Source organism: Arvicanthis niloticus, chromosome 1, assembly GCF_011762505.2.
Source record: "Arvicanthis niloticus isolate mArvNil1 chromosome 1, mArvNil1.pat.X, whole genome shotgun sequence".
Taxonomy (NCBI): Eukaryota; Metazoa; Chordata; class Mammalia; order Rodentia; family Muridae; genus Arvicanthis; species Arvicanthis niloticus.
The window spans coordinates 133,519,647-133,542,468 of NC_047658.1; the positions used below are offsets into that span (position 1 = coordinate 133,519,647).

The 22,822-nt window shown below is 40.7% G+C and overlaps 1 protein-coding gene across 17 annotated transcripts in view; it reads left to right on the forward strand.

Annotated features, from left to right (window-relative positions):
• The first annotated feature begins 3,336 nt into the window (after positions 1–3,336).
• Positions 3,337–22,822, forward strand: part of LOC143435565 (uncharacterized) — a 274,667-nt gene continuing 255,181 nt past the window's right edge. For 4 of the 17 annotated variants that reach the window (XR_013105993.1, XM_076918719.1, XM_076918726.1 and 1 more), the window contains exon 1: positions 3,337–3,679. Coding sequence is in view for 3 of the 17 variants with exons in the window: in XM_076918719.1 (XP_076774834.1) it covers positions 3,578–3,679 (102 nt within the window). In the remaining 14 variants the exon portion in view is untranslated. Of the gene's footprint in view, positions 3,680–12,845; positions 12,934–22,822 lie in introns of all 17 variants that reach the window. The other 13 variants (XR_013105981.1, XR_013105987.1, XR_013105992.1 and 10 more) reach the window with 6 other exon arrangements.

Sequence of the window (22,822 nt, forward strand, 5' to 3'; positions counted from 1 at the left end):
AATGGGCTGCTTGGCAGAAATATGACATTGGTCAAGGACAAGGAAGTGGGCTTCAGGCAGCTTCAGGCAGGAATCTGACATTAGGCTAGAACAAAAAAAAATAATTTCAGGTAGGAATCTAAATATTAGGCTAGAACAAAAAAGTAGGCTTCAGATATGAAAATCACTTTGGGCTAGGACAGGGAAGTTGGCTCAGATATTTTGGTCCTCCTGATAAGCCCTTAGAAACGATGATCATGGAAGTGTTCATGGAATTTTGTTCATTGCCTTACTTGTTCCTTGACTATTTGTGTTTATTGTCTTGCTTGTTCCTTGACTATTTGCATCTATTGTATTGCTAGTTCCTCAACCTGGAACTGACCTTAATACTTGCATGTAATTAAAATGGTATAAAAGCAGAAAGGAGGAGGGGGTGGGATAGGGAGTTTCTAGGGAGGGGAAATGGGGAAAGAGGATGGCATTTGAAATGTAAATAAATAAAATATTCAAAAATATCCCATTTATTACTTGCAAATTTGGTAATCATGTTAGATTCCCAGTGATGCTGTAATAAAGTACCACAGACTGACCTCCTTAGTTGACAAAAATTAATTTGCTCAAAGTTGCTGTGGTTAGAAGTTTGATATCGAAGCATCCTAGCAAGAATCTGTTTCTTGCTTTTCTGTTTGATACCAGGGTTATAATCTTTGTCTTTTTGTCACACAAATCCAACCTTTGCCATTCTCAAATAGCATTCTCTCCTCCTCTTCTCTTTATAGTATCTTGATAAATGAACATTTTGTTCTTCTTTGGTATGGCTTCTCCATTTTTCATATCTGATAGGGGTACTAGGCATTAGGACTTGAACATACTTTTAGTGACATAATCCAGTTCAGATAAGAATTTCTCAAAATAATTTTAAAAAGAAATTGTTTAATAAGCACCTTGTAGTAAAGGGTAAATATTTGCTTGTTTGTTTTTACTGTATTTTGGAAATTTCCAATGGGGAGAGCAAAGAGGAGGCAGGTAGAGCATTTCATGACACTTCCCTAGGTTAGACCATCTTCCTGGAATCTTTGACAAAGTACAAAGAATCACTGGTTGTTTCCTCCTGGGCTTTTCAGCCCTTTTTGCTAGGTGCTGAGTCACTGGATTATAACTTTTATTTTTCAAATCCTAATTTTTATAACGCTTCTTAAATGCTTTAACCTCCTTTCTAACCCACCACCTACCCAGGGGTAGTGGAACAGAAAGGTTATTAGGATACAGGGGCAGTGGACCTGTTTGGAAATTGTTCTTTGGAGCAAATCCCATTTGAGTTGTCAGGAAATCTGCAGTTTAGTTTGCAGGAATCAGCAGCAGCAGCAGCTCAACTTACTCACAAACACTTTATGAATATGCCAGAAGACCAGTTCGGTAGTGACAGGATAGCAAACATGAATCAGCAGCGGTGGAACAACCTAACAGAGACAGCCAGGCCTCAGCCGAATTGACACGAGTGAGCAGTGAGCAGGAAAAACCAGGACCACTAGGGATGCCAGGAGAAGTTTTTTTTCTGTGCTCCTCTCAATTAAGTGAAGATCAGCAAAGATTGGAGATCAAGCAGTGTTGCAAAGCTAGCTATGCAAGTAAGTCCCCACTCTCCCTCCCCTGTCACTATCTGTTGAGTCCTATTTATACTCCCTCCAAACATTATGTGTCTTCCATGGATCTTGCCTCACCATGTATCTGCCTTACCGTGTTTAGTCTTAGCAAAACTTCATGTGAGTCTGTACCAGCTGACATCACTCTGCCAATCAGTGCAAGTCTGAAGAAGGGACAAGAAGCTGCCAGCAAACTACAAGAAGTTTTTTGGTGTTCTCTATGCAGTCCCAACAAACAATGGCCAATAAACAATGGTGAGGTGTACCAATAACATCCAACATCATCCACCACCTAGTGGGTCCTTCTTAACATCGTGTGTCCTTTCATGTGTTTGCTTTAGCAAAACATCCTTTCACCTGTGTCTCCTTCAAGGAAACATTCCTTCACATGTCCACCTTAGTGAAACATTCTCTCATCTGTATCCTTACATGTCTGCCTTAGCAAAACCTCCTCTTATCTGTGTCTGCTTCAGGAAAATACTCTACATGTCTGTCCCAGCAAACCACCATCCGACACAGCTGACTTTCCAAAGAAACCATGGTTTCCACTTCACTGGATCCTACTAGTATAGACACTAAGCAAAGGCCAGTGGGAGGGTTCTCTTTACAACCACCACTTTTTCTAAAGATATGTGAGGCACTCTACAATTCTAGCGTCAGAACCAGCTGATGGGCCTGTTAGTAATTTCAAATACTGGGTCCTATTCTCTCAGTCATGAAACCCATGATCCAGAAAACCTTGAAGGTGAAGAACTTGAGGCCAAACAGAAGACAGCCAGCCAGAAAAGGCTGGTCAGGAACACAACCTGGCCTGTGTTCATTTAATAGGACTCCCAGAACCCTCTGGTGTCTCAGAATGCCCCAGGCACCTTTGCAAGGTCTACCAGAGGCAGAAGTAGCAGAGCTGAGGAGAAAGCTCATGGTTGAACTCTTCCAGAATGTTGCCCACACATTACTTACCAATAGAAGGTATTTATCTTTTTATTTTGAAGGTGACAAAAACAATCCGTTACTTGTATTTTTTTCTAATAAAATGTTCTGCTCCACAAGGAGAACATTTAGACAACATGTGAACATAGATGGCCGAAAGCTAATGGCTTCGATGAAGGTGAGGGTTTTGGCCCTAAGCCTTTTCTTTTAACTAATGGCTCAATAACAGGGCTAAAGGCATTTGGGACTGAAAAGAATTTCCAATGATGAAGGATCATCTTAATAAGAAATGAGTGGGATAGGGCTCCAACCCAGAAATCTTGGCGCTTTCAGCCTCATAAAACTGCCGAAGTTTGTGAACACAGCCTTTGTGCCTTCCCTGGTACTATGTGTGAGAGACATTCCAGATTCTTATGCTTGAAGTGGCCAGGGTGATGTATCCTGTCGTGTGAAGTGACACACACCAGGTCTTGGAATTGCCTGTAAGCGAGGTTCCTAGTATCGAACTCTGGGCAGGCAAAGTGAAGGGAACGTTTCTTGATTGACCAGCTGCTCAAAGCATGTGGTGGAGTTGGAAGTGGGTTAGAGTAGAGCAATCTAGTCTTTTAAATGCTGGGGTAACTCAGGTTCATAGGGTTAATGTATGAGGGGACCGTCAAACCTCATAATTTTAAAGAATTCGAATAGCCTCTTTGCAAGGTACACTAGGTGATATGTGTGATGTTTCAGCTCTAGCCAACTGGCTATGTTTTCTTACTGTGTTTATTCTTCTGGGCTGTATCTGGGTTGCTAGTCCCTTTCGTATCGTTTGTTTGTTGGCAAGTGGCCCAAAGGTCTCACAAAAGGTAGGTCAGTTCTTTTGAAACACTACATTGTGCTGGATTTGGGCACCACTCTCTCGTCTATTCCTAACGAAGCTGCTATTGTGTTGGGGTCAAGTGTGGGCTGGAGAGAAGAGTTCCTTTTCTAACTGGTGGAGATTTTCCCCACCCCCATCCAGATGCAGCTGTGTTCTGCTGATAACAATGCTGCCTGGCACCTTCCCAAAGTCAGATTCTCAACTTGATGACCCATTTGTGACAGAGAAATACAGCTGCCTCGTGTCTTGGAATGCTCATGCCGGCAGGGTGAGTGTGCAGAGGCTTCCTTTGTGGAAGATTTCTATTTGCAAGCAATGCCAGCTGCATAATTTACGGGGCCCAGTGCAAAAGGAAAACGTGAAGCTCCTCGTATGAAAAGCATGGAAGCTTTCCCATTAAAGAACTAAAATATGACACTTTCCCTTCTCCTGTGGTCTTCCTCTCAGCTTGTCATAGCTTTCAAAATTTGTTGCTTAATGTCATTTTAAGGAAAGAGAAATCAGAATTAAGATACTATCAGATACTTTGCATTTATCTCTATATTTTTTGATGTTAGCTCTAAGTGTCTATTTAAGAGCATTTTAAATCCCTTGAGGAATCCTTGAACTCTTACCTCCAGTATTTCATAGCTCAATGTTTACATACAGTTTCTTTCTTACCAGAACAGAATTGACCCGCAAAAAGAACTCAGTTGTTTCTATTTCTCTTTTTGATTTTGCCTAGTTTGTACTTACACTGCTTATTTTGGCTTGGAAGACAAAAGGTATATGGCTTTCTGTGCTTCCGTCTTTGTCTGCCTTCTCTTTAAGCGTGAGTGGTTGGCCATGTATGGAAAAAACATGGACAACAATGGATACAATGTGTCTCTGGGTAGTTCTTGTTTTTTACACACCGCTCTGATCAGAGTGGAGAGCTAGTTTCCATGCTGTCAGTGTTCTGCATGCCCTCTTGTAGATACAGCATGCTTAGCCTAAGTTTGCTTTGTGTATCTTCCAATGTCCGTGCATGATGGGGTCTACCAGACTGCTAAGAATGCTGTATAGGAATGGGAGAGCATGACGATTTCCATAACTCCTCTACTCAAGTGAGCACATCATTGTTCTGTTAGCCTTCACTTGTAAAACTCAAGGTTAAAAAAAAAAATCACTGAGAATTTAGGGAAGGTGAAAGCAGAGCATTGAGCTTAGTCTGGTGCCTTCTGACCACAGGGCCATGAGTAGTCACACAGCCAATGCTGCCATAAAACTAGCCATGATAGAAAGGCACAGCAAACAGTGTTTGATGAGTATGATCCAAAGCTTTAGGGGAGCTTAAGGGACTATGATGAGAATTCAAGCCAGTGTTTCTAGCTCAAGTGACATTCAGGTCTCATTTTGGATGCCATCTTCTCATGGAAATCATGGCTACTCATCCATTCCAAGGTGACTTTCCTTGCATCATTCTCAACTGCAACCATGGTTTCCAAACCTTGGCATGCATCAGGGTCCATCTAATTCAAAAAGTATCAAGTGAGGCCTGAGAATTCTCTCTCCTGACACATTTCCAGGTGACAGTAGTGCTGCTAGGCAGTCACCTGTCAATAGTCTGTTTTTACCACACAAAATTAAAAGCAATGAGAGCAGAAATTTAGTCAACTCCAGTATTTGGAAAGGACCTAAATGCAACATGCACTCATTAAATATTTATTGAATTAATAAATGAATCCATGACCAGAAATTCAATGCACAAGTTATTAGATGGTAGAGATTGAGTTAGGTCTGGGCCACAGAAATACTTGTATCTCCGCCCACATAGGAAGGATTGTTGATCAGATTTGCTTCTAGGCAAATAAAATGCAAAGTTGCAAATCTTAAGGGGCAGGAAGCTCTAGACATGAAACTTGATGTTAAAGAACCAGTTGGATAATGTAAATGATGGTTGCAGGAAAACCTTCATGATTTCCTTTTAGGCTTGGGTGTCTGACTATTGTGAAAGCAGAATGGTACACATAGATGGATTCTGGCTACCTGCATGGGCACCTGCATGCATCACAAAGCGAATATTCAAATGTAAACTGAGTACTGCCACCTCATGCTTGTAGACAGGGTATGCATGGTGAGCCTCAAGAGAAAAGTTGTGGAATGACCCTGTCCTTCCAGCTCTCAGATATTCTGGGATCTTTAGAGCTGATGGTCTGTGCACTACAGTTTGGATATGGTTTGAGTTTATCATCCACAACATCACAGACTAATGTGGTGATTTTGTCATTGCAAGTCAATCAAATGAATACATCATGTTCCTCTAGTGTGGTAAGTGTGGATGTTTTAGAGGTAAGGCCCAGTGCAAGGGCAATTGGGTATGAGTATACTCTTCAAAGGGATTAATATAGCTCTCCTGGGATACCTATTAGTACTTGTGAGACTGGGTAGTTATATAAAAACCAACCAACCAACCAACCAACCAAACAAACAAACAAATAAGTAATAACTAAACAACAATCCCACATTGAATTCCTTTTGCTAGAACTCTTAGCCTCTGAATCTTTGTGTTTCCTGTCTAACCTTTGACACCACCCCCCACCCCCCGTTACACCCTTATATTCACATGGCCAGCTCTCTTTGTGTTTTTCTGTGATGATCTGACACAGCCATAGGGATCCCCATCCAGATGCTAATGTCTTGTTCCTGGAATTTTTGAACTGGAAGCTAACTAGACCATTTTTTTTTTTTTTTTTTTTCGATTATCCAGCCTCTGACGTTTTGCTATAGCTACTCAAAAGAGATTAATACATCACGATGTGCTATGAACTGCCTCCTTTCTTAAACACATGCTCTACAAGCCTATGAGCTCCTTCAGCCCACTTTTTTTTCTTCTTTAAATCATTGTCCAGAATTTTAGTAGTCTGATCCTTTTCTCTCCCTACAATTTTTCTTTCAGGAAATAGATTTTCTGCATGGTTTAAAAGTATCCTACTTGAGCTGTCTTTCAAATGGCTTTGTAGAAACAATTCGGAGATTCCTTTGATTCCTTTAGAACTATAATGTAGCATGATTTCCCAGGGAGCAAATTTGAACAAAGGAAAATTGACTCCCCTGTGCACAAGCACAGTGTTTCTGTGGCAAGCATGAGTCTAACCCTTGGTCTCAGTCAGAGTAGGTCACAGTGACAAGCCACAGAATGAAACTGTTTTGTTCTTGGGATTAAGTCTACACCGTTGGTTCTCAACTATGGTATGCTAGACTGATGCCTGCTCTGGACTTTTCAATAATATGTTCATTTTGTATAGAGGGGTATTAGTCAGTCAGCATGAATAACAGAATACCACAGACTGAGTGGCTTCAGCAATACATTTTTATTCCTTCACTGTTCTGGAAACTAGAAGTCTGAGTTTCACACATAGGGTGGGACTGGTTTCTTTTAAGTTTTCTCTCCTCAGCTTGTAGACAGCTGCCTTATCCTCTCTGACTTCAGGTGGACTCCCCTCTGTGCTTGTCTGTGTCCCAATCTTTTCTTAGTTTAGGGTCTTTCCTGTGACCTCCTTTAATCTTAAGGATCTCCTTAAAGGCCCTGCCTGCAAACACAGTCATGTTCTAAATGACTAGGCTGTTCACGTTTTGGAGGGAGATCCTGTTTAGCCTCTAGCAAGCAGAATCCAGGAAATTTGTATTTTCAGTGGTGTTTCCAGGTAATTTTGATGTAGCCAGGCTTAGGCAGGCTTAGAGCCAGTGTCTGGTAATCGTGGCAAACACCTGCCAGCTCCGCAGCCCTGTCCACTGGCATAACCCTCACATTTCTTCTTTGCAAATGAGGGCTCTTCTGCCAGCTCACTTGAATTTCAATGGGGTTGTGACAAATGTGCCCCGGAAGGACTCAGTAACCCAATACCTTGCCGCCTGCAAACATAATCTGAGCTTGTTTATGGCCGGAGTTCTGGGTATCAGCGCAGAGATATTTCATTCCGTGTGTTCTCAGAAGCAAAGCACAGTTGTGCAGCAAAACATGGATCTGAAGACAGGTTGCGAGTGAAGCTTAGCATACTGGAAAAAGGATCAAATGCAGACCTAATTGCCTATAATTTATCTTCTGTGGCCATGATTTGGTCTGGTCTCCAAAAATTCTCATTAAATCTTAAACCTCAGGATATACCCCCTTTTGTCTCCAAGGAGTGGTGTAACACTAACATGCATTTTCTTGAAAATCCAGTCTTCAGTGTGGATTTCCCTTAAATAAATTCTTTCCTTTTGTCACTGTCAAAATTACCCACACAGATGCAAATAACTCATGCATAGTGGAAGGCATTCTCCCTGCATGTTTTTGGTGGTGGGGGATACAAGGGCAAGGTGGGTAGGATTAGCTTCTCTTGATTTGTCTGAGAGAGTTTAAGAGCACACCCACCTGGCATTTCTGAGAGTGAGGGAGCAATAAATCTGTTCTTAAGTGGAGATGGTATTTTCTTTAATTTTCTTTTTTTGTGGCGTGTGAACAGTACTGAGTTGTGCCTTCCCTGGCTCACAGTAGTAAAATGACACACTTCTTTAGCCAGTGCAGCTTGTGGTATAGACACCAGCAGCATAGAACCATGCTGTAAACATTAGCTTACTATTACTGTTGAGTGGTAAGGTTCAGCTGTTCTCAGTTTTAACTTTGTACAAAAGAAAAAAAGTTTGGAAAGGAAGGAAAGAAAAGCAAGCCTAGTGATGGGGGCTAACACATTCATCATGTAGAGGGTTTGGAGGTATTTGGAAGCCATCATTAGTGATTGCAACGTCTGCCCTGGATTATAAGGTAAAGGCAGAGAAGGGCGCTATCCTACTAAGTTCAGAATAGTTTCACATAGCCAAGGCTGATGTACCAGAAAATACCTTTTAACAGGCCCTTTACAAAGCTCTGGCTGCTATCAAAAGATAAGATTAGCAGCAGCAATGCTGGAGTAGAAATCCAGATGGAGCCTCCTCCAACCCTTCAAGCTCTGCAGACAGAGAGCCAGGAAAGGTTGGCAGTGACTCCTGTCTGACTTGCTAGGGCGACTGAGTGGGACTGTACCTCCCAGCGGAAGGCCCTGCCAGGCTTGTAGATTGTGCAGTACCAGAAAGCTCAAGGCAGACCTGGAGAGAACGATCCTGGCCTGGGTGCTAAGTGAGGCCACACGAGGAACTATGAACCCTACTAAAGAGCAGCCTAGAGATAGATCATGGGATGGGGAAACAGCGTTAGGTAGAGTGGGTCGTAGAAACTCCAGCACTCTAGGGACTGAAAAGCATTTGTATGAAGAGTTTTACTCTGGAGTGTGAGCAATACGCTGACTCGGGTATGTGAGCGACAGGTTGGTTGAGTGTTGGAGAAATATTCTTATTTTTTAACTTCATCTGTAATAAATTAGTATAAATGCTTTCCTTATTATTTATTTATTTATTTATTTATTTATTTATTTATTTATTTATTGTTTTGAGAAAGGGTCTCACAATTAACCCAAGCAGGCTACAAGCTCCCTATGAAGTTCTGGTTGACCTTGAAGTTATGGCAATCCTCCTATCTCAGCTCCTGAGTGCTGGGATTAAAGGAATGCTCCACCATGTCTGGTTTATGCTTAGTTTTTGTTAGCATATACTATAAAGTAGTATTCTTCCTAATGATATTTTTACTCAAGAATAGCCTGTATGTTCATTGTAACCATCCCACAGTCCTCTCCTACCCCCTCATTTTCCCCTGATGGCCCCCTTTCTTTCCCACACCACCTTTCTTCTATTTTCAATTCCTAAACTTCTTCCTCAGGGGAAAGGTATCCCACTTTGATTCTCTTTTATTTTAATTCAGTTTCCCCTGCAGTGAGCTCCCCCCTTCCCATAAAACAAAAACCTACTTTCAGTTTGGCTCCACACACCATTATCAAAGGCTCAGCAAGTTAGTGTTCTTTGCTTTTGTCAATGTTTTAAATACTGAATATTCAAAGCACTGACTATCTCATACTCATCCTTAACTATTTAGTCATAATAAGATACTTCCAAATTAATCTTGGGTTAATTTTGAAAATAATCTTTCCCAAAGAGATGACTTAGCATTGAAAACAAGATTGTTTCTCAGGCAATGGACTGTTTATATTATTTCTATGTTTTGAGGTTCGAGAGTATCTTATTTTTGTGGCAAAGGTATTCTGAGAACCACAGATATCCCACAATGTGGAGGTAGTTGACAATTTACAATGTTACAATCCAGGACTGTAAATAGCATAAATTTGGCTCTATAAGTGTTAGGGACATTTTTAATGTTTAGAACAAACTTTCCACATGCATATGTTAATTTTTTTAACCTTTGTGAAGGATAATTACGTGTGCCTTGTTGGTTTCACATCTATTTTTCTGACCAAAGGAGTAAACACTTTTCACTGTTCAGTACTGCAAATACTTTTTGTAAATCTAGTATTTAAAGTATATAATTTTTTTTGTTATTTTTGTTTTGCCTTGTTTCTATTGGTTTTAGTCAGGGTTTCGTGTAGCTCTGTCTGCACTCAAACTTGCTATATATATAGCCAGGAGTGGTCTTGAGCTTTCAATCCTCCTGCCTCCACATCCTCAGTACTGCCATGGATCAGCATATCTACTTTATGGAAAGCTGTGAGTCTTTGTGCATGCTGAGTATGTACTGCTACAAGTTCTTAAAGTAAATTTTATGAATGGAAGAGATGTGAAGATTGGATTACTAATATATTCTCATCCAGTACCTACAATGGGATGGGAACAAGAACTGACACAGTAGTAGTATAAGGTAGGTGATGATTTATGCACACTAGATATGGAGAAATGATGTACAGTAGGATACAGTTAGTTATTCAACCAGGATGTGTTGAATGTTTGCTAGATCCACATCTCAACTGCATGCTGCAAATAGAATGCCTCCACCAAAGATGATGTCCCGGCTCTGGCTCTTTTCTTATAGGGAAGTAGGGGCAGGGCTTTTATGTCCAGAGAGGACTAATTTTGGCTGGGATGAAGAGAGTAATGATTGCAAAGTCCATAATTTTTAGGAATGATAACTAGTATGAAGTCAATGGATTTCAAGTACAAAGATCAACTTTACAGATTATATGTGGAAATGGAAAATAGGTCTCAAACATCAGATCCAGAAGATGTTTGTGGAGATATTGGAGAATAGAGATGTGACAGACTTCTGGTGAGCATGGCTTACTATTATATTAGTTAGGATCTCAGGAGAAACAGAAGCCAAGAGAGCTCCATAGAATCTGGGGGAGAATGGAAATTAGGCCACATATTCAAGCCTTTATCTTCATATTAAAGACCAACTATAGAGCTGGAGAGCTTAACAAGGTCTTACAGATGGTCGGTAGAAGTACTGATATTTTGCCCAAGGGTTGCCACCAAAGTTTGTCACCTTTTCCCTGTCCTCAGTACAGGGTTGGAAAGGTGATTGGTTTTACCATAAAGGGTTGAGGGTTGCAACTTGAAAGACTACAGGAGGGACTTTAGAGGAAGCACATGGAAACAACAACAACAACAAAGGAGCCCCAGAGAGAAATAAGGAGGCTAAAGTGCTGGGGGGTGCCTGGGGTTTAAGGTAAAGGATAAATAGATACTTTGGGGGGAACCAGAGAAAACAGTTGATGAAGAACCAAAGCTCAGAGCAAGCAAGGAAGGAACAGGGAGAGGCAATGACTCAGTCCAGGGAGAATTGTGGTCTTAGATCAGGGAATTGTTATACCCCAATGCTGTCATTTTCTGGTGACATGTCCTTGGATAGTTCTTCCATGGCTTTTATTGCACCCATTTCCTGAATAGCAGAGAAACCATTCAGATCCTTGCTGGAGACCATCAGGACAGTCTATTTTCAAGTAGGGTATAGGAACTATTGATGGGATATTCCATACCTTACACACCTCATGTTTAGACTAGCTTCCACACTACCTTGGACACAGCCTGGAAATAGGAATTGTGCTTTATGATGCGTGTCATAATTCCAGGCCACTATGTCTGTTTTTGTTTACAAAACAAGTATGAAAAAGCAGAGGCACAGAAAAGAGGCAAAGCCACTTCCTTCTTGAAAGCACAGCAGGGTAGAGAAAGTCTGTTGCTTAATGACTGACACTGAATGTTTTCAACCATCCACCAGTCTCTCACTCTTGTTGGCAGCTTCTGCCCGTGGGCTTCACTTGAAGGTCCCTTTCCATTTCCTAGGAGAAGGTGTCATTAACGCATTGGCCGTCTCCGTGATATTGTACAGTGCTCTGCACATTTATAGCTTATATAAATATTGAATAATAAATAACTACAAGAGAAGAAGAATATTATAGGCTTGGGAGAGGGAAAGATGCTGAACTCATTACATGAGGGCCAACCTCAGCCCTCTTGGCTATCTCCTTCAAAGAGCTTTGTTTGCCAGCTGTGTAGAGAAATATACTTTCCATATGATGAGCCTGGAGAAGGAGCCAGTTTCCCTACAGAATGCTTTTGGAATATCCCCAGGAGGGCCCACAGGATCCTTAATGGTGTGTCAGAGAGGATAACCCCTCAAGCCTCCTTGGCAACGGGGTTAGAGCAAAGCTCTGGGGAGAATGGCTGTAGCAAGAGGCAGAAGTTAGAAGAAGGGGTTGCAGTCTTTGTATTTTATTTTACTTTCTGATTCCGTGTGCGAACAGGGCAGGTTTCCAGCCAGTTTATTGGATGCATCATTGGCTGAGAAGGTCACTTGTTCTTTACTTCACTGTGAACCTGGCTCAAGAAGAGCATTTCTCATTTAATATGTAATCCAGATTTAGTGTGTCAGGCAAAGGCTATCTCCTCCATCTTAAGAACGTGGCTTTTCTGTTTGGTGTTGAGGAACTAGTAAAGAGACAGCTGAAATCTTAAGTGTGAAGTGTGCTGAAATACTGAGTAAATATTTACAGGCTGGGCAGATGAGAAAAACTGTAATTCCCCTTAAGGGCAATATGCAAACCAGTTGAGCGCAGATCTTTTGTAGTTCTGACTGGCTGCTGCCCAGCCCAGCAACAAGGTGTTTGGTAAATAAAACTAATACCTCTTTTATAGTTTGATCAATATCTACATGTTGTGCTGAAATTGTTTCCATTGTTTGTTAAAAGATTAGTTTCATTTACTCAAAATGTCACATTATCTGCCTGGCAAAGGGAGTGAAGACCCACCTAAATCTTGACTAAACTAGACTTCTGGTATTCCTCCCTGTTCTTTCCAGCTCCATGAACCTTTGAGATGATCCATGTGTCAGTTGACAGGAGGTGGTAACATAGGGGACATATTAGGCAGAAGTCAAAGGTGGCCTGGGCAGGGGTCAAGGGAAAGAGAGAACAGTGAAAAATGTTAACAGCTTAATGGCGATCTTCAGAATGAGGGTTCTGGAACCTTCAAATTGAGTTTTGTTTCCAGGCAGTTGGTAGCTACTTCCAGGTACAGAACTGTACTAAGAAAGATTTTTTTTTTTTTTTCAGAGATCCCATGACTGTTTGCAACCAAAGATTTGGAGTTTAGATGTTAAGATTCCAGATTGTTCCCCCTAATAATAGTAAATGACATAAGGTAAGAAGTTTTCTAACTTGGCTTTCAGTGATTCCCCTGGAAGAAAAATTTGTAAGCTAAGCTTGTAGGACCCTTTTCTGGAAACGGACCAGGAAGACAGGAATGGGGCCCATGTCTGTTTTATGTTGTTGATGTTATTATTGTTTCTCAGAAGACAAAATTATTGTTCTTAGGGTTTTTGTATTTCCAGTTTTTGAAGTAAAACTACAGGGAACTCTGTCTCTGAGAAGGGCCCTTTTTATAATCGGGATCCTCCTTGGCTGCTTTAATCCACAGCACTTTAAACTAGAAATTATTGTTTTTCTTCATTTGTTTACTATTTGGGTCTATTTACCCCCCCTCCCCTCAAGATATCAGGGATCACACTTACCAGATCTCTGTCTCTTTAGCATTGCCAGGTATGCAGTTAACAATAAAAGAGGAGGTAAACCGGACCCAACAGGAAGCACACTGTACTGCCCTGAATGAAAAGACAGATGTGAGGGGTTTCTATCCCAGCATTACTAGCTGCCCCTAACCCCAATAACAATCCTGCCTTTAGAATTAGAAGTTCTCTTAACAGCATACCTGAAAAATCAGGTAAGGGAATACCAATAAGTAGATAATTCCTTCAGCACAAGATAAGCACACTCAGGGATACCCCTTGTAAGAAGCAATACTGTCAAAACATGTCCTTCCCATTCTGAGCCTCTCAGCAGGAAACTCTACTGTCCTTGAGGTATTCCAGGCTAACAGAAGCATACTCTACTTAACCCATTGTGACTGGAGTACCTGGTTATAATGCTAAGATTGGCTGTCATTTAGTTTCCTTGAATTATTATGACCAAAGAATTCATCTTCAAGCAAGACAATAGTAATAACTTAAAAGGTTGCTCTCTGAAAAATGACAGTGGTGCCTCATTACCGAGGAAAATATCCATATAACTCACTGAACATGAGTTGAGCTGCTGTCTACAGAGTCTTTACCCTTATCTTCTAGTCTTTTTAGTGCAGAAAGGTACTTCAAAAACCACTAAAAGAGAAACGTGGATCCCAACCCATAAAATCTTTGACCTATAATCTGTCCTACCTGCAAAATATGTTAAGGCAATGGCGGCACAGAACTTGTGGGAGTAACCAACCAATGTCTGATTTGACTTAAGGCCCATTCCATGAGAAGGAATCCATACCCAACACTCCTTGGGTCATCAAGACCCAAAACTAGCAAGCCCAGAGACCTAGGGTAAAACAAAACGTGTCTAGGCTAAAAAATATCAATAAAATGATTCCTAGTGATATTCTGCTATACTCATAAATCAGTGCCTTATTCAGTCATCATTAGAGGGGCTTCCTCTGGCAACAGATGGAAACAGTTGCAGAGATCCACATCTAGACATTATGCACAGAGAGAGGGGCGAGAGAAGAGTAGAGTCTAAATCTGAGAGCTCCATCAAACCCCTTCCCTCAAAGCTCAGAGAATTCTGTGGAAGAGGAGGCAGGAAGATGGTAAGAGTCTAAAGGGATAGAGAACACCAGGAGAACACAGCCCTCTGAATCAACTAAGCAAGGCACACATGAGCTCACAGAGACTGAAGCAGCAAGCACAGGATCTATACAGGTCTACACTAGGTCCTCTGTGTATATATTACAGCTATTAGGTTAGCATTTTTGTGGGACTCCTGACTGTGAGAATGAATGAGTCTCTGACTCTTGTGCCTACTCTTGGGACTCATTCCTCCTTTTGGGTTGCTGTGTTCAACTTCACTATGAGAGTTTTTGCTTCATCTTATTATATTTTATTTTGTCATGTTTGGTTTAGAAGCCTGTTCTTTTCTAATGAGAGATAGGAAGGGAGTGTATCTGGAAGAAAGGGAAATGGGGGGGGGGTGATCCTGAGAGGAGTAGAGGGAGGGGAAACTATAATCAGGATATATTGTATTGAGAAAAGAATTTATTTTCAATACAAATAAACAAATAAATAAAATGAAAAAGAAAAATATCTAAACAATTATCTGCTTCTAGCCATTTGTTAACCTTAAGCATGTGAAAAGAAACTATCTCTTTTATATTAGACATTTAAAAAAACCCAACCCCCAATTTGGAACAGAATCATGTCATCTAACTTAAAGTAGTGATTTTGCAATATTGCCTAAATTGAGTGGTGTATTATGGAAACATTCTTCATGTGAGGCTTAAAGGTCCACAATTCTGCATTTTACAGGAGCATCTTTAAACTTAAGAAATGTTTCTGTCTCTTTACATATACCATAGAATCAGAGGGCAGCTTCTGCATGTGGGACACACCTTCTACCCCTGAGCTTGCCACAAAGTTACCATCAGGGCCAATAGAACATGATAAAGAAATTGTGTAGCATGGGGAGATCTGAGTAAATCCCTCAGTGTTTATCCAGGATGGAGAAGTTGCAACCTTTTTCTTAAAGTCCATTAGCAGTCAATACAGCAAGGTTCATGTCCTTTGCAGGAGCCGACACTAATGATATAAAGAACCATTATTATTTTCATGGCCATGAATCCCAAGAATTTTGGATAGGAAAACATGCCCTAGAATATGTCTTTTAAAAACAAACAACAACAACAAAAACCCCAAACAAACCAATCATTCCTAAGGGACAGTATGAGAGTCTCACTCTCAAGTTAGATCATTACTCTAGAAAGGCATCACCCTATGATTGCAAGAAAATAACATCTCTCTTTCCTTCTCCGGGCTAGGTGTCTAAATTTTATTTTTTATTGAGTTTTTTGGTAGCTGTGACTGCATGCACAAGACCTGCACAAGATCAAACCAGACAAAACCCCACCATGGACAAGGGAAGAATTCCTGAAGTCCCATCACTAGTTGAGAAGCTATTAACATCTTATGGTTGTTGGAAGAGGGAAGGCCAGCTTTCTTCAGGCATGTGGTCCTTGAAAGGTTGCTTATGCTCCAATAAAGAGTTTTATACCCATGCGCATATAAGTAATACTAAGTAGACTCAGTGGGTTTAGAAGAATAAAGAGCTCATGAAGTTGGGAAGGAAAAGCAATGAAGGGACTAGGGAAGGAATTAGAGAGGAGGGAACAGGTGGTGGATTTTTATCAAACACATGATATTTAAGTATAAAATTCTCAAGCAATTAAAACAAGTAAAAACCTAAAATCAGTTTAAGCCCTCCTTCCCCTTCTCTGTCTCTCTCTCTGTCTCTGTCTCCCTTTCTTTGTCTGTCTCTCACAGACAGACAGATGGACACATACACAGAGAGACAGAGAGAAACATATGGAGACAGATAGACAGAGACCCTCAGAGGAAGATTCTAAAGGGATGGAAGGAAAAAAACTATTACAGTCAGTGTGGCCAGATTGGAGGGGGTTGAAGATGTGCTCAACCTGTGACCCACAGACTGCATGTGGCCAAAGATGGCTATGAATCCACCCCAAGAGAAATTTATAAACTTAAAACATTGAGATAACTTTTTTTTTTTTTTTTTTTTTTTTTTTTTTTTTTTTTTGCAATTTTGTTTTGTAACTTGGTTACATGGTTCTCAAGCACGGACTTTGTAGATGATGACATTGTGTTGCAATTTCTAAAGATTGGACACCCCTGGCAGTGTGAAGAAACATTCTTGAGGATAACTCAGTACAGCACAAGATAAGGGGCTATGGAAGGAGGAACCTAAGAATTTGGTCTTCCATTATGAATGAATTCCTTTTTGACATTTCTGAAGATCCTGCACATAACTCTGCATTTATTTTCGGATTCTGGGCTGATTGACCTTTGAATGCAGATTGGAGTCCACACTGGGCTGTGTGACATTGGAGATTTGTAAGGATTTCATAGTTGTAAACTTCTGTGTGACTCTGTGCCAGTGTTCCATTCAGGACAACCTCTCGGGAATCCCTAAAGGGATGCAAAGGTTACAATTAGAAAACAGATATCACCATTCAGAGTCAGGATTTGGGACATTGTCACTATAGTCTGGCAATGTGACATTTTAATTTTCTTGACCATTAGAAAATTTTCAATAAGCCTGATGGGGCTCTTCTATTTAGTTCTAGGTATTATACCAGTTAATCTTAAGGTTGTAAATATACCACGCATTATATTTTTTAAAAAACAAAATTTGAGGAGAGCTCAGTCTTTCAATTAAGGCACCTGTCCTTTAAACAATCAGTGTTACACAGTGGGCTAAACATTGAGTTGGCAAGATAAGAACCCGATGATAAAGAAGCTAAATTAGCCACAGTATTAGTGACTGGAAGGTATATCCCACCAATTCTCTAAAGATTCCCCAAGGCAAGTAGGGGATGACGTATGTGGAGGTTTGGGGAAGTATCACTTACATCACTAGAATTGTTCATTCCAATGACAATTCTCAGGGTTTCCTGGAGCTTCCAAGTCCTAGCAACTCAGGAGCAGTGCCATACTTCTGTACTTTGTCCTCATGAGATCTTCTGGTGCCTTTGAACATAGACAATAGTTATTAATTGTCTTGGAAGGTTTATTATAGGATTGCTTGTTTTATGTAACAAATGTTCTAGTGAGTTATTAGAATTACATCACTGTACACCTTGGGTTTTATTGTGTGCAGCTGAGAGGATCTCTCTTTAATTCCTAATGTATAATCTTGTGAATGGCAGAAGTAGAAGGAGGAACAAACATGCCCACATGGCTGTGTGGTCCCACAGGTACTGCCCCTGGTCACACTTCTGTCTCTGCCTACTTTCATGCCCTATGTTAGAGTAAATCATCAGTAGCAACATGATTCCATCTAAGACTTGAATTAGGTGAAATAAATTGAGTCAGTGCCATTGTAAATTACAGGATAGCTCCATCTATCTATATCAGTGCCTGGGAAGACAGTCAGATATGCAGTATGTATTAGAGGCTGTGGGTCTTCACTCTGAGGGAAGCCAGGAAACCATACAACTATACCTTCAACTATGATATTTACGCCTTGCCATTAGACTCATCCAGCTCTATTTTCTTCCTTCAGGAACTCCTAGTGAGAAAGGTACCCATTTCTCCTCTCAGTAAGTCCTGTAAACCTTCCACCAAGCCACTGTTCTCGCTGTGTGATCTACCTATTTATAAAGTGGGGCTAGTACAGCTTTTGTGCTGTGAGGACAGGTGGAGCCCTCCACTAGCAAAGGTTTGAATTCTGTTGGATGATCCCATCTTGGCTGTCAACAGGAGCAACCATTCCTTCAACCCCGTCCTCTGTTGACCTGTCTTTCTTTCTTGTCTTTATACCTCTACTGATTTACTTTCTTAAGGCTTCTCTTGACACCCTTTACATCTCTACACCTGTATGTTAGACATATACCTGCTCATCTTTTTAATATGTCTGAAACACATATCTTCTCTAACTCCAGTAGGCAGCAGTAGAGGTTCTATGTATCTGGAAGACACTTTTGTAATATTCACCACAAGTAACTTTGGATATTCTGTAATGCCTATCTTTCCTCCAGCCTCTTTTATCCAGGGGCTAACATAGAGCCTGCTCCATGGGAGACATTAAGATGCTGCTGAGTGAATGCTGGTGAGCTGAGCTAACTCTTCTGGCTACAGTGTGCTGCATCACAGATTGCCTGACATGGCAGTTGATTAGGAACCAAGGTCTGGCTCAACTCTTCACTTTGGTTGGATCACGCACAGCTCAGCTTTCCCACAAAGAGAGGTGAATCGAGAGTGTTGGTAAAGTAGCAGCTGAAACTGGGCTGTATTCCACTGACGTTCAGCTCTGAGGAAGGGAATAGAGGGTTTATCTTACCTAGAAAATAATAAGCAGTTCATTTTATCTGAGAAAACAACATCATCCAGCCATTCTTCTCAGAAGCTTCCGGTTGGGAAGCACTCATGTGTGTTAGCAGAAAACATTGATTAATTAACAGAACTATTTTTGCTCTCTTAAATATTGGGAAAGTTTAGGGTAAATAAGCCTTTCTCCCAGTTATTTCCAGCTCCCATGCTTCCTTTTATCTGGCCTTGTTGATAGTTAACTTGGCTGAGTTACATTCATAAGCACCTGTAACAGCTGGGTATTCTTCAACAGTGGGTGTTTTCACTAGGTTATGCTGAAAAGGAGTATGGGTAACAATTCCTGGTCATGAGGAATGATGAGCTCCCCAGAGCCTATTTTTCTAGAATTCCTCAGAGTCAGGGCTGTACTGTCCATCTATCTGCTGTACTGGGTGGGTCTTCTGATCACCTGACCTGGAAAAGGCCTCCCTAAGCATAGATGGAGTCTTAGTATCCAAATATCCTTCTCTATAGACATGGTTTATCAGCACTACTGGAGCCAGAAGGCCATGGTGGTCAAACCAGAGCCTTGCTTGGGACATTAGCTGAAGGAAATGAGAAAGTGTATCTTCACTTCCATAGGTACTATGAATTCTCAGGGGAGCCCAGAGGGTGTGGATAATAATTCTGCCTCCATTTTCTCTTATATGCATTCTCATTCAGCTTTACTTACCACTTAGGGTTGATCCTTTCAAGGAACATTAGTTGTAAATCTTTAAATCTGTACTAAATTTTGCTTCACAATTTATATCTTATTAAGACTGTGTAGAATATGCTAAAACACACATTGAAGTTTGAAGGGCGTCAGGCCTTCTTCTTCAGCTTCTTTTAGACAGAGAAACTGAGAATTGGAGAAATACTTTGACTCCCAAGTTGCTATCTAGGAGCAATGTGTTCTTAAAAGGTGTAGGCAAACCGTGGTCTCCATTCCCAGACTCCAAGGCTCCTGTTAGCCTACCAGGAAATGTAACGTGTTTGTGGTCATAGAAAGTCTTAGGTCATGATATCATTGAAGTAGGGCTCTTCAAAAATATTTAATTAAAGCACTTTGTCTACAGTATCAACAAATGGAAATTGATCTGGATCAAGGCTTCTGAGGGTTCTGTCAAAGTGTAACTTACTTTGAGTTTCTACTTATACTGTCTGCAATAACAAATGGTAGCCAGGTAACAAAGAAAAGGTGGTTCGTAGAAATGGTTTTTCTTTCACAAAAATGTCTAGTGGAGTGTAATACAGGGAATAATAAGGAAAACAGAGTTGATGAATGCTGGCTGGTCTGTCAATATTCCATATACACAGAAAGACAGAATACAGAGAGAGGGGTTTGTGGCTGTTAATTGGTATATTGTTTACTGATTTACTGATAGAATTCTAAGCCCTTCAAGTGCAGTATAGTCATTAATTGGAAGCTTTCTCACAGTTTTTCCTCTCAAATTCACAAGTTTTTTTTTTTTCAAAATCAGAAAAAAAAAAAAAAAAACCAGCAAAAAATAAAACCACTCTTGGTGGATAAAAATCCAAAGATCTCTGAAAGCTGGCACCACTAGGGTTAACTTCCTTTGTAGTGCACATGGGGCATTGCAGAGCACTTCTATTAGTAGTGTGTTGTTTCTCACACTTCCACCTTTCTTGAGTGATGGAAGGAAAGGACAGAAGCTGTGCTAGGGAGCTTTCTAGCAGCAGGACACCTTGTTCAAATAGAATAAGGAAGATTTTACTTTTGATATCAAACCTTAGCCAAGCAGAAGGTTCTAGAAACCCGACGATGTCTAGTTTAATTGCTGTATCTAAGAGACTAACATATAGGCCCATCCCCTTGGAAGCTGCCAATCTAAAATTCTCTTTGAAAATTCTGTGCTCACCACAACACAAACCATGGTAGCCTGGCTGTTCGGGGCTCTCAATAGAAGAGCTTATATTCTTTGTAATTCTGCATCTCTTCCTTTCATTATAATTCTATAGTGGTCAGGTAGGGTGCAGAAGTTGAAAGAATTTCAGGCCATGCTATAGAGACATTCTGAGCTGACTGGGGGGGGGGGGAATTCACCCTCCTGCTCTACTTGTTTGCTTTAGATACTGGCCAAAGTGGTTAAGTGGTTAAGACTGGTCCTTAAGTATTCTAATTATTCGAGAGTGGAGAGAGTGGGTCTCATTAAACTTCTAGCATAGAGAGTTCTAAGAATTCATTTTGATAATGTACGTAAAGTGCTTTGCCTTTTAGGGATTTAAGTATGTTGCCTTGTTCCTGGTTTGATGTTGCTTTCAAGTGATACTCTGGCTCTGCTGATGGTGGTTCAGATTTATTAAGTTTGGCTAACTCCTTTGGAATCTCTATGGGGTAATACTGAGCAGTATGATCTGCCTCCAAGGGGTTTAAGGGACTGACTAGTGCATCCATATATGCCTTTCCACACAGTGTAGCATCATGGGTATTGTCTAAGTTCTGATGCCCAAGTCTAGCCTTAGTGTGATGGTTTCAACACTGCTTGGTGCTATGTTATTCCTTATGCCCAGCTGCAGACAAACTGTTGTTTGAGTCTATGAAAGCTGGTAGTCCACCAGCCACGGACAAAAATGTGTACATGAAAGAGTCAAAAGAAAAAGCAACAACAGAGAAGAGGGGTTCCTGCATAGCTTGTGGGATCTTTTATAGCTGAGGATCCAGGCACAAGATGTATGCAGCTGCAGTGAGCAGAGCCACCCAGCCAAAGCAAGAGAAGCCACAGACTGGTTGCTTTACTCTTGAGTGATACTGAAGAGGGAATAGACATCCCACAGAGGAGAAAACTAAGATGATTCCTATCTATTCTTTATTATACTGTATTTTGTTTTAAAGTCTAAATGGATTTTTTTTGTCTTCAAAGTACTTTCCCTGGTCAAGAAGTACAGATACAAATTTGTAGATGTCCAGCAAGGCATTGTGGCTCATGCATTTAATTCCAGCACTTTCGAGGTAGAGGTAGGCAGATCTCTGTGAGTTCAAGGCTAGCCTGGTCCACAAAAAAAGTTCCAGGACAGCCAGGGCTGTTACACAGAGAAACCCTATCTCAGGAAAACACAGAACCAAACAAAATCAAAAATCAAACCAGTACACCAACCAAACAAAGAAAAATATTTACAGATGTCCTATGTGGCCTAAGTCAGCTTTGCACTCATTCAACAATACGTATTGTAAAGGCTATATTGTTCTTGAGAATTTTCTGGATTATGTAGCGTGAAGAGGAATGGGTTGCTGATAAGCACTATTTCTATGACTGTCTTTTTTATTCCTCTTATGAGGAAATATTTAAAGCACCATTAACAAACAGCATTAGTAATGGTCATCCCTTCGGCAAGAGTAGCTTTCTCTGCGGGAAGTTGTTAGTCCCTTGAAAATAACCTGCTGTGACTTACTCTTTACTGTAGGTGACATCATAGTCCAACAGAAAAGCTTCTAAAATGTTGCCATATGTTATAAAGGAATATTTATATGGCGGGGCTGTTCTTACATTACTTTGGTAACTGAAATACAAACAAGACAAACTCAGCCCAGGTTTCAACAGAGGAAGATAGAAAATAAATTCTTGGGTTTAGATGCATATCTCTAATACTACATTACCTGCAAAAATTAGCTAGAGGTAAAATATTGTTTAATTTTAACTCCTTTAGAACTGAGTTCTTCCTTATAACTCTACATGCATAAAGTGATATTAAAAATTAAAATACGTGTTTTAAAAAGTCTTAGTTTGTTTAATCCGGTGTACTGGGGATTCAAGTTTGAGCTACACTAGCACATTAGGACAGTGCTAAAAGAAAGATAGGATTAGTAAAATGAGCAGTAAAACCAGCTTTTCCTTTTGCCCTATTGCTCTTATTTAAACTGAAAGTCTGGAAAAGTTATTTGGTTTAAACAACATGGGGAACCATCTTTCCAGTTGTAAACACAGGGTACAGGACAGCACAGGCACCAGAATGGATTCTCCCATCTACACCACGTCGATAAGCACCAGCAAAGAAGAATGGGGTGAAGAAGTCAGTGGTTCCAACACAAGTGTTCTTTCCTGCTCTCAGAGGAGAGTTGGAGGCTGCACTGGCCTTTTAGGCTTTTGCCACAGTGAAGGACCGCTGCCACCT